The sequence below is a fragment of the Tachypleus tridentatus genome, chromosome 13, assembly GCF_004210375.1.
Source record: "Tachypleus tridentatus isolate NWPU-2018 chromosome 13, ASM421037v1, whole genome shotgun sequence".
NCBI classification, from domain to species: domain Eukaryota; kingdom Metazoa; phylum Arthropoda; class Merostomata; order Xiphosura; family Limulidae; genus Tachypleus; species Tachypleus tridentatus.
The window spans coordinates 175,804,777-175,820,215 of NC_134837.1; the positions used below are offsets into that span (position 1 = coordinate 175,804,777).

General features: G+C 35.4%; 1 protein-coding gene across 6 annotated transcripts in view; it reads left to right on the forward strand.

The window, feature by feature from the left end:
• Positions 1-15,439, forward strand: part of LOC143240943 (uncharacterized) — a 98,812-nt gene that overhangs the window by 71,308 nt on the left and 12,065 nt on the right. For all 6 annotated transcript variants that reach the window (XM_076484222.1, XM_076484221.1, XM_076484219.1 and 3 more), the window contains 4 exons: positions 3,230-3,478; positions 12,358-12,397; positions 12,979-13,071; positions 14,466-14,930. In XM_076484222.1, the coding sequence (XP_076340337.1) occupies positions 3,230-3,478; positions 12,358-12,397; positions 12,979-13,071; positions 14,466-14,842 (759 nt within the window). In that variant the 3' untranslated portion in view covers positions 14,843-14,930. The remainder of the gene's footprint in view (positions 1-3,229; positions 3,479-12,357; positions 12,398-12,978; positions 13,072-14,465; positions 14,931-15,439) is intronic.

Below are 15,439 nucleotides of genomic sequence, written 5' to 3' on the forward strand. Positions count from 1 at the left end.
AATTCTGACGGATACTAAAGTAAATTAATGAGCACCTTTAGGAATTTTTTTTATTCCAGCAGGGTGATATTCTCTGTTCTGTATGCCCGTGTCCCTTTTTCAGATCGAGTAACAGCGCCATAAGTAGTTAGCGTGACGGATTGTGGAGCTGAGCTTCTGTGGTTCGAGTCCCTTTACCATCAAATTAAATTTAAACAAAATTCTCGCATTTTAGAACCAGCTTAGTAGACAAACTACATCAGATATTTCTTGGAACCTATTAATTGGTAGTATGTCTCATTGAATATGACCACTTGTTCAACAGTGTTTCGCTATATCGAGAAAAGTGGTTGCTGACACCAGTCTTTGTGACTACATTTCTGGATACTTTGAGAGAGTGCTTGGAATTTCTGGAAATAAACCATTAGCTGGTTAAAAATATTACTTTTCTGAAAGAGTAATAAGACTTCGTGTTTTGGTTTTTACTTCATCATTATTTCTAATAATTTTAATAATATTGTTAAAAAGTCACATAGACGAGAAAATGGTAAAGTTTTGAGTTCTTAGGAATACATAGAATGTCATTTAATTGAAAACCTTCCGATCTGTGGAATTCGTTTTTAAAATAAGTGAGTTTTACATATTATTATATACATTTTATGCGGTAACTTGTTTGTTTCTTTTTGTTTTTTTCAATTTCTAATTCCACATGATACAACTACTTTGCTATTTGAGGTCTATACATTGGACGCTACGCTATTTTTACCTAGACCGACGCGATATTTCGGTAGAAAAATTATTATTCATACCAGTGGCAATTCACTTGAGATCCGACTGTTTGGGAAAACTGCCAAATACTTGATGATGTATGCTGACATAATTTGAAATTGGCTGACACAGAGGACTAAGAGCATTTTCCGACATATTTATAGCTATAGTTATAACTTGCATCTAAGGCAAACCCAGTTCATCTGAAATGGATTTCCATATGATTTTTGTTAGGTGGATGTATGTAGTTGTGATGATTTTGTCGTACAGTTGAGATTTTCAGTTATAATCTTTTCTTCTATTTGCATTTTTGATATTCCTTAAACCTTGGTTACCACGTGCACTAAAGGTGTTCGCTGATTGTTCGGTCCGTAAGTTGTCGCGCGAAAATTCTCAGAAACAATTAGGGTTCAATAATATCTACGACATATACAGAATCAATTTTTTTCAGACATCGGTCCTGTGTCATCCTGGCATCGTTCTGAGGAGGCTTTGACATCGCCTGTCGTTTCGCATGCGGTGGGGGTGAAAAATACTTATCAAAAATAGAATTTTTTTTTTTTTTCGGAAACATTTATCCTTCACAGCTGGCGTAACGTCATTAAAGGAAAGTTGTTTCAAACCCCATTTAAAATATTTGTATTTGTATGTTACTTACTGGTATTTGTTGAATGGTGTTATTTACTCGCAAATATTTTTATGACCCTTAATTTGGCATTATTCCTTTTAAAATTTATTCGCCTGTATAACTGGAGGAAAAAAATGACTTATTTAAGACTATTTTAAACATATCATTGATACCTAGTCTGAAACAGATGCATGATTTGCTTCTCTGTTGAAAGAACATTTTAAATACACACACACACACACACAGACCTCCCCGGAAATGTGAACAATTATTAAGACGGGGGGGGGATGACTTTAGTCACTAGTGGCTTAAAGGTTAGTGTACCAGAATATATGAATCATGAGGTTCAATACTCCAACCGCTTTATGTCCCTGATCATATTGCGCACATTCAACTGTGAGGGGCCGGGTGTGGCCCAGTGATTTACATGCCGGATTCTTAAATCCTAGGGCCGCTATTTCGCGATGGTCAAATCGCACTATTCGATCAGAATGAGCAGAAAAGTTGGCACTTAGTGATGTTTGCCAACCAGCTTCTCTCTAGTCTGTCAGATCAGAGGTAGCTTTCACGTAATTTTTCACGTTGCCCAGAAAATAAACCATCAATCAACTGTGACATCATGTGTTTGTACATATGTTTTTTATTAAGAGACTTTCACTTGAACATCATGCGTAAACATTTTGATAATTTGCATACTCTGTTCTCACGGAGATTCTTTGTGATTACATGGTTTGCTGTTGCCTATGGCACGTGAGCAATTTTTGCCATGATGTTTGTAGTTGTGGATTCTGGCTTGTTGCAAGTCGTCACATTTTTTTTTTTTTTACTTTTACTGAGATACGATTAATTGCATGTCTCTTTCTGGTTGGTCCCGGTGCCCCAAACTGGTTATATTCCTTTGTTTTCCAATGCTATTCAGTATAAGCGGTATCACTGTCTTAAAAAGTACTCGATCTGAACATAGCTTTATAATATGAGTATACGCTTAGTATAGCCTGGTGATTAAGACACTTGATTCGCAATCTGAGGTGTGCGGGTTCGAATCCCTTCCTTGAACATGCTCAGCCTTTTAGGCCCGGCATGGCCAGGTGTGTTGAGGCGGGTTCGAATTCCCGTTGCACCAAACATGCTCGCCCTTTCAGCCGAGGGGGCGTTATAATGTGACGGTCAATCCCACTATTCGTTGGTAAAAGAGTAGCTTAAGAGTTGGAGGTGGGTGGTCTTACATTGGTGATCTCTAGTCTTACACTGTTAAATTAGGGACGGCTAGCGCAGATAGTCCTTGAGTAGCTTTGCCCGAAATTCAAAACAAACTCTTCCAAATTCAGCCTTTTAGCCTTGGGGGCGTTATAAGGTAACGCTAAACTTTATTTTTCTTTATTAAAGAGTAGCTCAAGGGTTGACGGAGGGTAGTGCTGATTGCTATAGTCCATCACTCCCCAAAAAAACAACAAAAAACAACAACAACAACAACAAAACACTTATGAAAAGCCAAACAATTTCAAAATGTTGTTTTTATGTATGATATTCCATTGAAGCCTTATATCAACTGTGAGTGTCTACGTCAATTTTTGTTTTGCACATGCAAAGTTGTTTTAATATAGCTGTATATTTCACTGTAGTCCAGTACTGTTTTAATGCGTTTTTGTAATATTTTTAATTTATTTATAAAGTAATGATCCTGAAATGTTTTTGAACAAACATATATATTACTTTTATTTTATTCTGTGAAGCGTCATTTGCAATCTACACTTGATTTAAGCTCTGTAGAATATAAGTAAATATAATAATCGTTCATTTATATCAACATATAGAAATATACATCTCGTTTGTTGTTAACTATTTTGCTTCTAGCGTAAGACTGAACTGGTAAAGAAGCAGAATCAATCAGTACAACCCTCTGCTAAGCCTAAATTTCAACATCAGTCAGTTCAACCCATTGTTAAATCAAAACAGGAGCGCAAAACAGTACAACCGACTGTTAAACTTAAATCACAGCATCAGTCAGTGAAACACAGTGTTAAATCAAAAGAAGAGCATCAGCCAGTGCAGTCCACTATTAGGCCTAAACAAGACATTCGAAGAGTTACGAGGAAAAAAGAGGTAAGAGCATTAATATATTTTTAAACTTATATAATAATTATTGATTTTCAGTTGTAATTAGAAAAGTAGCTAATTTTTTTAAATAGACAATTTTCTTTAAATATATGTTTGGCGCACTTTAAAAACTTCACAAGTGGCTCTTTACGTTTTGTATAGTAGTGAGTGGAATGACCGTCGTCGTAAATACGTCTAAGAAGTAATTACGAATCAGTGAACTATTTTTAAACAAAGAACTCTAAATTGCAGTAATAGTACGCACGTAATCATTTGTCATAAACCCCTTTTAATGAGTTCGTGATCCAGGTTCACACCGGCAATGTGTTAACAGTGGTATTGTGAAGAGAGGTAATAATACATTCAACTACGATATTCCTTTTGTGTCGGGTGTGAACGTTTCTCTTAATATGTTCTAAGTCAGTGCTGAGGTGGTTTTAAAAAGGTTCCGGTTTATGTGTTGACTCATTTAAGTCCGTTTGTTGTTACTTGTGCTAAAAGACGAATTTAACATAACTCTTAGGGTCGGTTTTAGGAATGATAATTGCTATTGTACAGTTGTTGTTGTTTCTCAAGCACGTGACCAAGATGCTCGAACTTTGCCTTCGTTATATGTTTGTCAACCATTATTGATCTTTAGTGTGCGTCTTGGTGTACGAAAACGTAACTTGAACTGATAGAATGATTTATTTAGTTAGAAATATTGGATTAAATCCAGTAGTAAGAATTATTAATCATTAACACTAATTATAATATTTTTCATCGTCTACTGACGGTATCACGCCTCTTGACTTTTAAAAGTTCAATAATCCTTATAATTATAGTCAGAAGCTACGTGCGATGGACGTGAGCTTGTAGTTTATTTGTGAATTTAGCAAATAAAATGACGTAATATTTAGGAATCAAAATGCTGCTACTTAGTTGTATGGCGGTGTTGGCGTTTCTTTTTGTAATGAACAAAGATGATGTATCTTGTTGTTTTAGCGTAGTAAACGGAAAACCGATTAAAATCGTCACGTGAGCACCTGACATTTTTGTGGCTCATTGTGGTAAATGAAACAGCTGGATAAAGTTGGATTTAGTTTTGTAAAATCGGGTATTTCTGTATCGTAGGAAACTATGCCATTGTAATTCGACGATAGATGAAACATGCAAGTATGAATCTTTCTTTTTATTTTAATTATAACACAAAGTAAACTCTGAGAACTGAAAAACGTCTAGCGAGGAATGTCAAACACCATTCAATTATATATTGTTTTGCTATATTTGATGTATTCACTTTGAAATAGTAGCGTGAGGACACACAGTGAAAATAAGAAGCAACAAAGTTCCAGTATTTGTCTTCATAAAGCCATGTTTTCACACATTGAAACATGTACCGTGTGAAATTTCAAGTTGAGATAAGAGGGAAGTAGAATTTAAGTAGATATATTGAGAAAAAATTACTGCACGTTTTAGGTTTGTTTGGAACTGAGCACAAAACTACATAATGGGCTATTTGTGTTCTGCCCACTACGGGTATCGAAATCCGGTTTCGAGCGGTGTGAGTCTCCAGCGGTATGCTCTGCAATTGGGGAGGGGGGCACATTTTATGAGGGATGCCTTACATGTTGAATTATATCTATTTCTTTGAGTATAACTTTAACCCATTTATTACCAAAGGGATGTACATCTGATCCCAGCTATTTTTATTTCTATTAATCAGTAATATATAAAATTAATTATTTTTTAAAAACAAATGTTTTCTCAGTTTTCCAAACTTTTTAGGAATGCGCTGTTGAGAAAAGGTTAAGTAATTATTTTTACCGCTGTTTTTATTAAACACGGGCTTTCAGTACCTTTCGTTATTATTTCTAAATTTGAAGATTTTTATTTCGTAACTGAGGAGACAAGGGTTGTATCCCACCTAAAACAGAGATGCCAACCATTACGATTTGATCGTAATCATTACGATTTTGGTGTATACATTACGACTGTACGCTCATACAGAAAAGTATCACGACTTGTTGCAACTCCCAAATTATTATATATTATATAGGCCTATACAATAAAGTGATAAATTGTTCCCCCAGGGCTGGAAAGGAGTGAAAAGAAAATTTCTAGTGAGATACAAATAAATGTTGATAATAAATAAGACATAGTCCAAATAGCTACTTGCGATAATCATGTTTGTGCTTGAAATAATAAAAAAATATTTGTATCTCCGACGTGGGTACGTGGGGAATTCATAGTTACGTCATCAGTGCTTGTCAGCCAATCAGCGCTCGCGTAGATGAGTATTTCTCGTTTTCTAAGCGGCATAGAAACACCAACGCGTTTGTTCACAAGATGGAAGAAAAGAGGCCTCGTTCACCAGATTGTCTTGTTTCTGGCAAATCTAAAAGGGCTAAAACTGTGAATCAAAAATTTAGGAAAGAGTATAGTGCAAAATATCCGGTCATTGCATCAAAAGTCAGTGACAGTCATGCGTTTTGCACAGTTTGTCACATCGATTTTTCTGCGGCGCATGACGGGATAAACGATTGTTCCAGACAAACAAAATCAGCATCTCATCAACAAAAGGCTGAGTCGAAGACAAACACGATGCAGATAACGACATTTATGAGTAAGAATTCAGAATATGAAAAAGAAGTTGAAAATATTTTGTTTAAATTTATTTATTAAATACACAAAACACAGTCATAAATTAGCAATCTATAGCAGTGATAAATAATAATAGTTATAATAATAATATAATAATAAACAGCTTAGAGACATTGGTTAGGCATAGTAGCCGCAAATAATAAAGGGCTTTGTCTACAATCATTACGCTCAGTCATTTGAAATAGATGGCATCTCTGTTAAAAGTCAGTTTGAAACTAATCAAAACTGCATTTATTAGCGAATAGTTTCTTAGTTATCTCAACCAGATTTGAATAGGTTAGTTTTAATGGTGTTGTATTTTGGATTTTTTAAAAATTATGTTGCAGAATAAAATGAAGATTCAAAACTTAACTGCTATGCTGCCAGTCGTGCTATGGCCAGGTGGTTAAGGATGCTCGACGTGTAGTTCCTTAACTGTTATGCTGCCAGTCGTGCTATGGCCAGGTGGTTGAGGATGCTCGACGTGCACTTACTTAACTGCTATGCTGCCAGTCGTGCTGTGGCCAAGTGGTTGGGGATGCTCGACGTGCACTTACTTAACTACTATGCTACCAGTCGTGCTATGGCCAGGTGGTTAAGGATGCTCGACGTGTAGTTCCTTAACTGTTATGCTGCCAGTCGTGCTATGGCCAGATGGTTGAGGATGCTCGACGTGCACTTCCTTAACTGTTATGCTGCCAGTCGTGCTATGGCCAGGTGGTTGAGGATGCTCGACGTGCACTTACTTAACTGCTATGCTGCCAGTCGTGCTGTGGCCAAGTGGTTGGGGATGCTCGACGTGCACTTACTTAACTACTATGCTACCAGTCGTGCTATGGCCAGGTGGTTGAGGATACTCGACGTGTAGTTAATTAACTACTATGCTGCCAGTCGTGCTATGGCCAGGTGGTTGAGGATGCTCGACGTGTAGTTACTTTAAAGCACTTTATAATGTAATTATTATAATTATGTGAGAAGAAATTCTGGTATTGATAGATACATGACCACTTTTAACATTGTAAAAAAACAAACACCAATAACAAAAAACCTATGTTCTTGGTAACCGTTCAAAGAGTTTTCAAATTTCTTGTGCAAATATAAAGAAAGTGTAAGTAAGGTGTTTATCAATCGTAAAAGTGTGACCCCCAAGAAACGTTTAGGTTGTATGAAATATACATTCTCATTGGACAATGAAAGAGTATTAATTTCCAGTCTAATCTTCCATCTTTGCAAACCCGCATAACGTAGGTCATTAGGCATGAATAAAGCTTTCATTGTAATATAAGGTTCACCTCTGTCCTGGTATGGGCTGGTGATTAGGACACTCAGCTCGCAAGCTATTAGAAAAAGAGTAGCCTTGCCCGGCATGGCCAATTGGTTAAGGCACTCGACTCGTAATCTGATGGTCGCGAGTTCGAATCCCCCTCACACCAAACATGCTCGCTCTTTCAGCCGTGGGAGCATTATAATGTGATGATCAATCCCACTATTCGTTGATAAAAGAGCAGCTCAAGAGTTGGCGTTGGATGGTGGTGACCAGTTGCCTTCCTTCTGATCTTACACTGCTAAATTAGGTACGGCTAGCACTGATAGCCCCAGGTAGTTTTGCGTGAAATTCTAAACAAACCCAAACTGCCAATATGTCAGACGTATTTAGCCAGTTTTTTTAGTACGGTTACTGATTGCTGTTTTTTTTGTATCGTATCTATGGTATGTGATAAAAAAAACAACAACAACCCTAACGGTCAATTTCTAATTGGTTCTTATAATCAAGAAGTACGGTATATTCAGTGAAAACTTATGACCCAATATGAGAGTTGTTTATACTATACACGTGTTGATAATGAAAGAGTTAATGAAATGTTTATAACCCTTATCGATATACTCGCCGATTAAGTGTAGTCTGAAACAACGCTTCAGTAAGAATCGTAATTGAATGAAGAAAAGAAACATGCTTCTTCATCTTTAACGTCGAGAAACTTGTATTGAAACCACGTGTCTGAGAAACGTTGGACAGGATAGTGCCAATACAATCTGACCTTTCATGTCAGAAGTAAAAAGTAAGATAAAGGATACCCAATTATTCGAACTATAATTGTAGCAATCTTAAGAAATCTGTGCTATATGTGTTAGAATTGTTGTGATGATGGATTCCCCTTATTTGAGCTAGAACTATTGTTCTAAGATAAAAAATACCTAATTATTCAAGCTATAATTGTAGCAATGTTAAGAAATCTATGTTATATGTGTTAGAATTGTTGTGATGACGAAGGATTCCCCGTTATTTGAGCTAGAACTGTTGTGATGAAGGATTTCCCGTTATTTGAGCTAGAACTGTTGTGATGTTGAAGGATTCCCCTTTATTTGAGCTAGAGCTGTGGTGATGATGAAGGATTCCCCGTTATTTGAGCTAGAACTGTTGTTCTAAGATAAAAGATACCCAATTTTTCGAACTAGAATTGTAGCAATGTTAAGAAAACTGTGTTATATGTATTAGAACTGTTGTGATTGTTATTAAGGATGAAGGATTCCCGTTATTTGAGCTAGAACTGATGATGAAGGATTCCCGTTATTTGAGCTAGAACTGTTGTGATGATGAAGGATTTCCCGTTATTTGAGCTAGAACTGTTGTGATGAAGGAGATAAAAGATACCCAATTTTTGAACTAGAACTGTTGTTCTAAGATAAAAGATACCCAATTTTTAGCAATGTTAAGAAAACTGTGTTATATGTATTAGAACTGTTGTGATGATTAAGGATTTCCCGTTATTTGAGCTATAATTGTTGTGATGATGAAGGATTCCCCGTTATTTAAGCTATAATTGTTGTGATGATGAAGGATTCCCCGTTATTTGAGCTAGAACTGTTGTGATGATGAAGGATTTCCCGTTATTTGAGCTAGAATTGTTGTGATGATGAAGGATTTCCCGTTATTTGAGCTAGAACTGTTGTGATGATGAAGGATTTCCCGTTATTTGAACTAGAACTGTGGTGATGATGAAGGATTCCCTGTTATTTGAGCTAGAACTGTTATGATGATGAAGGATTACCTGTTATTTGAGCTAGAACTGTTGTGATGATCAAGGATTCCCTGTTATTTGAGCTAGAACTGTTGTGATGATCAAGGATTTCCCGTTATTTGAGCTAGAACTGTTGTGATGATGATGGATTCCCCGTTATTTGAGCTAGAACTGTTGTTCTAAGATAAAAGATACCCAATTTTTCGAACTATATTTGTAGCAATGTTAAGAAAACTGTGTTATATGTATTAGAACTGTTGTGATGATTAAGGATTCCCCGTTATTTGAGCTATAATTGTTGTGATGATGAAGGATTCCCCGTTATTTAAGCTATAATTGTTGTGATGATGAAGGATTCCCCGTTATTTGAGCTAGAACTGTTGTGATGATGAAGGATTTCCCGTTATTTGAGCTAGAATTGTTGTGATGATGAAGGATTTCCCGTTATTTGAGCTAGAATTGTTGTGATGATGAAGGATTTCCCGTTATTTGAGCTAGAACTGTTGTGATGATGAAGGATTTCCCGTTATTTGAACTAGAACTGTGGTGATGATGAAGGATTCCCTGTTATTTGAGCTAGAACTGTTGATGATGAAGGATTCCCTGTTATTTGAGCTAGAACTGTTGTGATGATCAAGGATTCCCTGTTATTTGAGCTAGAACTGTTGTGATGATCAAGGATTTCCCGTTATTTGAGCTAGAACTGTTGTGATGATGATGGATTCCCCGTTATTTGAGCTAGAACTGTGGTGATGATGAAGGATTCCCTGTTATTTGAGCTAGAACTGTTGTGATGAAGGATTTCCCGTTATTTGAACTAGAACTGTTGTTCTAAGATAAAAGATACCCAATTTTTCGAACTATAATTGTAGCAATGTTAAGAAATCTGTGTTATATGTGTTAGAACTGTTGTGATGATTAAGGATTCCCCGTTATTTGAGCTATAATTGTTGTGATGATGAAGGATTCCCCGTTATTTGAGCTAGAACTGTTGTGATGATGAAGGATTCCCGTTATTTGAACTAGAACTGTGGTGATGATGAAGGATTCCCTGTTATTTGAGCTAGAACTGTTGTGATGATGAAGGATTCCCTGTTATTTGAGCTAGAACTGTTGTGATGATGATGGATTCCCGTTATTTGAGCTAGAACTGTTGTGATGATGATGGATTCCCCGTTATTTGAGCTAGAACTGTTGTGATGATGATGGATTCCTTGTTATTTGAGCTAGAACTGTTGTGATAATGATGGATTCCCGTTATTTGAGCTAGAACTGTTGTGATGATGATGGATTCCCCGTTATTTGAGCTAGAACTGTTATGATGATGAAGGATTCCCCGTTATTTGAGCTAGAACTGTTATGATGATGATGGATTCCCCGTTATTTGAGCTAGAACTGTTATGATGATGATGGATTCCCTGTTATTTGAGCTAGAACTGTTATGATAATGATGGATTTCTTGTTATTTGAGCTAGAATTGTTGTGATAATGATGGATTCCCCGTTATTTGAGCTAGAACTGTTGTGATGATGATGGATTACTCGTTATTTGAGCTAGAACTGTTGTGATAATGAAGAATTCCCTGTTATTTGAGCTAGAACTGTTATGATGATGAAGGATTCCCTGTTATTTGAGCTAGAACTGTTGTGATGATGAAGGATTCAAAAGTATTGTACGATATTTACTGGTGTATGTGTTTCTGTTTATACTCAAAAATATACAGATAACTGTTGTAACATCTTTCTCATATATTTTTAAGGACGAGGTAATAGTTGAGAAGAAATATATTTATTGTGCATCAGTTCAAGCGAAGTTAGTTTAGCAAGACAAGCTCACCCTTTTTCTGTATCTTTATGGTGGACTTGATTACGTAATATGTTTATCGTAAATTGGATTAGGCTGTTTTACTTAGAAACCGAAAGGCTGTTTTTACCGTGCAGTTTTAAAAAGTTTCAATTTTTCGGATCACATTTTGTGAAATTTCCTTTCTACTTCGTCAGACCTACGTAGGTAATGAAATATGACCATGGTAAAGAGTAAAATCAGTATGCTGGGAACCGAGTCTGTGCTATCCAGGGAAAGAGGGTGAAAAGAGAGAGTTTCAGCTATATATAAGAATGTTTAAATAAATATAGAGAAGTAAAAATTAAGAAAATTTGATGAAAAGTGTGTAGTAATTATTTTTAGTTGTTAATAAAGTAATTTGAACAACTTGGCACTATTTTATGCGGATTAATACCTTATTGTATATAAAAGCTTGTTTAAATCTGAGAATTAGTAGTTATAGTGGACTTAATGGATGGTGTTTGGGAATTATACTAGTTAGTTTTGATAACTGGTTTGGCTCTCCACTGGGCTACTAATTACTGCTTTATCTCCATAATGGAGGCTGGAATTTCAACTTCAGAAGGTAAGTTTATATTTAACTTACTTATCCCCAAGTGGTAATGCCATTTTATTTGTTTTTTATTTTCTTATTCTTTACTTTGGAGAACAGCCATCTTTCTACAACTGTCTGCAGGAAGTGGAAGGTGATATAGATGTGTGACGTTGTGAGCTTGAGCACCCATATCTCGCTCTTCTAATTTCTATTTCTATTCCTTTGATTATTTATTATTTAATTATTCATTTTGTGAGACTGGCAAATGGAAGTTAAAACTGATAGACGGTGTATCCCCACTGCAATGAGAGCCCTACTTCTTCAGTCACCCCTGAAACCTAGGGTAAACTGTTATCCCACGTTGTAGCCTGTAACTTGGGTATCTTATCGATTAGTGCAGCGTTTTTGATTTTTCTTTATGACAAATTCTCTCTCTCTTTTTATATATAATATATTAGGACATTTAGAGTTAAATAGATTTTAAATTGTACAGTATGAAAATTATCTGTTATCGTGAGAGTTTCAATCAGAATCAAACTACTGTGTTAAATACTGTGAAGGTTGCTTTTGAGTAAGTTAACAATAATAATTGTTGAATTGTGATGAAACCCCCGTTTGAGACAGCACACATTATTGTTTGTTGAAATATTGTGGATATTTATTCTATTTTAGTATTATATAAGCATTCATTGAAATTAGTGAAGCTCCCTCTTGTCGACAAAATATCATATGCTAAAAGATGTATTTACTGAATTTAAATATCACACTTGATGACTGATGTTCAATGTGAATTTCGGTATATTTTGTAAGAAATAATATAAACACATTTCTATAACTAAATGCTATCTTTCTTTTTTCCGTAGGAATTCTCAGGTTTAACAAACGTGGATTCATTAACAAAAAGTAGGTCACTCTTCGTAGTATATTCCAAATAACGATTCTATTTGACACTCTTGTGTAGTTAGTTACGTAATATTAAATCTAAATAGATGGCGCTGTAAAAATCAGTAACAATTTTTTTTTTCTCTAAAGATTGTTATAAATAAACAGAGTATTTTTCAAGAGAACAGAAATCGATTTCATGTTTTTGAACATAATGAGTCGTGTATGTGAACAACAATTGCGACACGTTTAAAAATTCGCCACTATAACATAAACATGAAATTGCAGTCTTGAAATACGTGTTAAAATAATAAGACAACTAAAAATGATTTATTTTTAATAACATTGTACTTTTTCTGGGACTTTTATAAATGTTTTGTCTTACATACTAGGAACCCTTTCAGGAATTATATGTACTCATTTTGCAAACATTTTTATCACGTTCTATTATCAACCTTATCATTGCCTAACTTGCATTTTTGTTATGTAACTATACACATATTTTGTTATTCAAACATAACCAACCGTACAATTCTCACGTTGTATTATAAACTTTCAAAGATTGTCATTTAACTTTTGTCTGTGCACGTTCTATTCTTCAGATAAACACGTGAACACCAGGGCCCAGCATCATCGAAACCAGTTCGTAGATTTTCAACCACGAGTATTAGGAGCTAGAACCAGAACCCAAACCGGTTAGAAATGTGATAATTCCTTTTTATATTTGTAATATATGCTGTCCAGTGATTTTTTAGCTTAAATTGAAAACTTTCTAACTAAGAGAAAATTTGTCTGTACTTAAGATTGTATTTTTTGTCTACTTTACGCGAAACTGACATAGTGGCGAACTTGTATATAGAAAATACCAGGTACGGATGTTTATACAGTGGCTTATTTCGTAATCAACACTTTATTTTTTACAGTTATCTTGTAATAAACTCTTTATGTTCGTTTACTTTTTGTGCTCTTTTCACTACTAATTTAGATGGTTTGGCAATGAGTGTTTTTTACGTGATATTTGTAATATCTACTCTTTGTACAGATGACACTACAATCCATATTACCTGTTTTTATTCAATGTTTTTGTGTTGTTGTAAAGTGGTTTTTGAAGATTTAGTTAGGTGGGCCTAAATCTACAGACATGCTCAATTCTTTTCCTTGAAACTTCCCCTCGGTAGGCAAAGCAGATAGAAAACACACATACACTCCTTACAGCTAATTGTAGATCGCATTTTGCTACCAGTAGATTTAATAACATAACTGTAAAAAAGTGCATGACCGTCATATTACGCATAAATGTATCACAAATGGTACGTTAAAAGAAGCTTATACCTACACTTAACGAAAGCAGTAGGTATATATTAGGCTATGCTAATCGCTAAGGTTTACTTTACGATTAGTTTGAATAAAGTTATAAATTGTAATCCCCCCAATTTTTTTTCAAATTATAAAATCAACCTGTTAAAACAGGAATACGGGGTCAGTAGTAGTTAAAATAACTGAATAAATTATGATCATTTTGTAAATTACGAAATACACTTGTAATACACTGGTAGTTGATTATATAGTTAACAATAAATTTGATTAGTTTTGATGGATTTATGATTTTATGAAATAAATTAACATTGATATAAGATGTACATTCTGGTCTAAAACTTTTTAGATGCAGCTTATCACTTCTTATTTGATTATGTCGAATCTTGCTACATGATATGTAGTATAAATAGGTCTATTCAATTTTCCTTGGGTCTAGCAATTAGGCTCTCGACTCACAATCTGAGTGTTACGGGATCGAAACCCGCCGCCGCTTCACATTCTCGCTCATTAACCCATCAGGGGCTATAATGAGACATTTAGGTCCCATTCTTTGGTAAAGAGTAGCACGAAGAGTTGGCTGTGGGTGGTGTTGACTAGCTGTCTTCCCTCTAGTCTATCACTTCAAAATTAAATATGGCTCGTGCAAGTAGCTCTTGAGTAGTTTTGGGGGAAAATTCATGAAACCAAACAACTATCGATGTTTTTATAGTTTACGTTGTGCGTAGTTAGTAAGTAAGAAATATTTAACGTTTCTTTCTTTTTTTTCTGTTAGGGCGAAACGGAAACCTAACGTTTAGAAATCACAGAAACAGTAATAAGTCTGTCAATACAAGAAAACGAGACAATAAAGTATTACACGGGGCTAAAACTGACAGAAGGCTCCGAAACCATCTGCTGGCGAGGGTATACAAGGAGGAGAACAGCTCTGAAGAGGAAACTACAGCGAAAAAACCTTTGGACGAGAATTCCAAGTTAGGAGCTAAAGTCACCAAAGAAAGCACACACAATTTTCGAAGACCGTCAACATGGCATTCCAGACAAAATAAACAGACAGGTCGCCACGTGGTTCGAAGAAAACGATTAAAATCAGGACTCGATATGATACCAAAGCCGTACAAAAAAAAGGAAAACAAAATTAGTAAAGCTTAAGCAACCAATAAACAAAGGAGCGAGCGACGAACGTGAGATATCTAGTACTCCAGTGAAAAACAAGGGAAAAAAATATAACTATAATAAGGTGAGTTCTAGACTCTAAGTAACAGTAAAATATATATATATATATATATACAGATGTTGTTGGGTTTTTTTTTTTTATAAACTCTACCTCTTCTAGTTTAACGGTCAAATAATGAATTATAAATGTTCAGTTCTGTTATTCTATAATAGAATGGGACCCTGTGATAAGCATGCCGAATTATGAATCTGCGAATCCCGACCTTGTTTCTCGTTACCTTTTCCTTCCCTCCCGCAATTTGGGGCCATGAGTGAGTTATAAGGGTAACGATTAACTCTACTTTAACCCAGATGTTGGCGTTGAGTGCTGTTAACTGGGCGCCTTCCTCTTAGTTTGAAATTAGGGACAACTAAAACGAATGGCCTTTGAGTAATTTTGCGCGATTCAAACAGAAATTTGGAGTTAAGTTGAACCTTGTAAGTCTGTACCTAGTTATGTATCAACCTTATATTTGTAGAGGCGAGTTGTTAAACGTGTTGCTAAAGGAGAACATATCTTTTTGAACTTGTTTT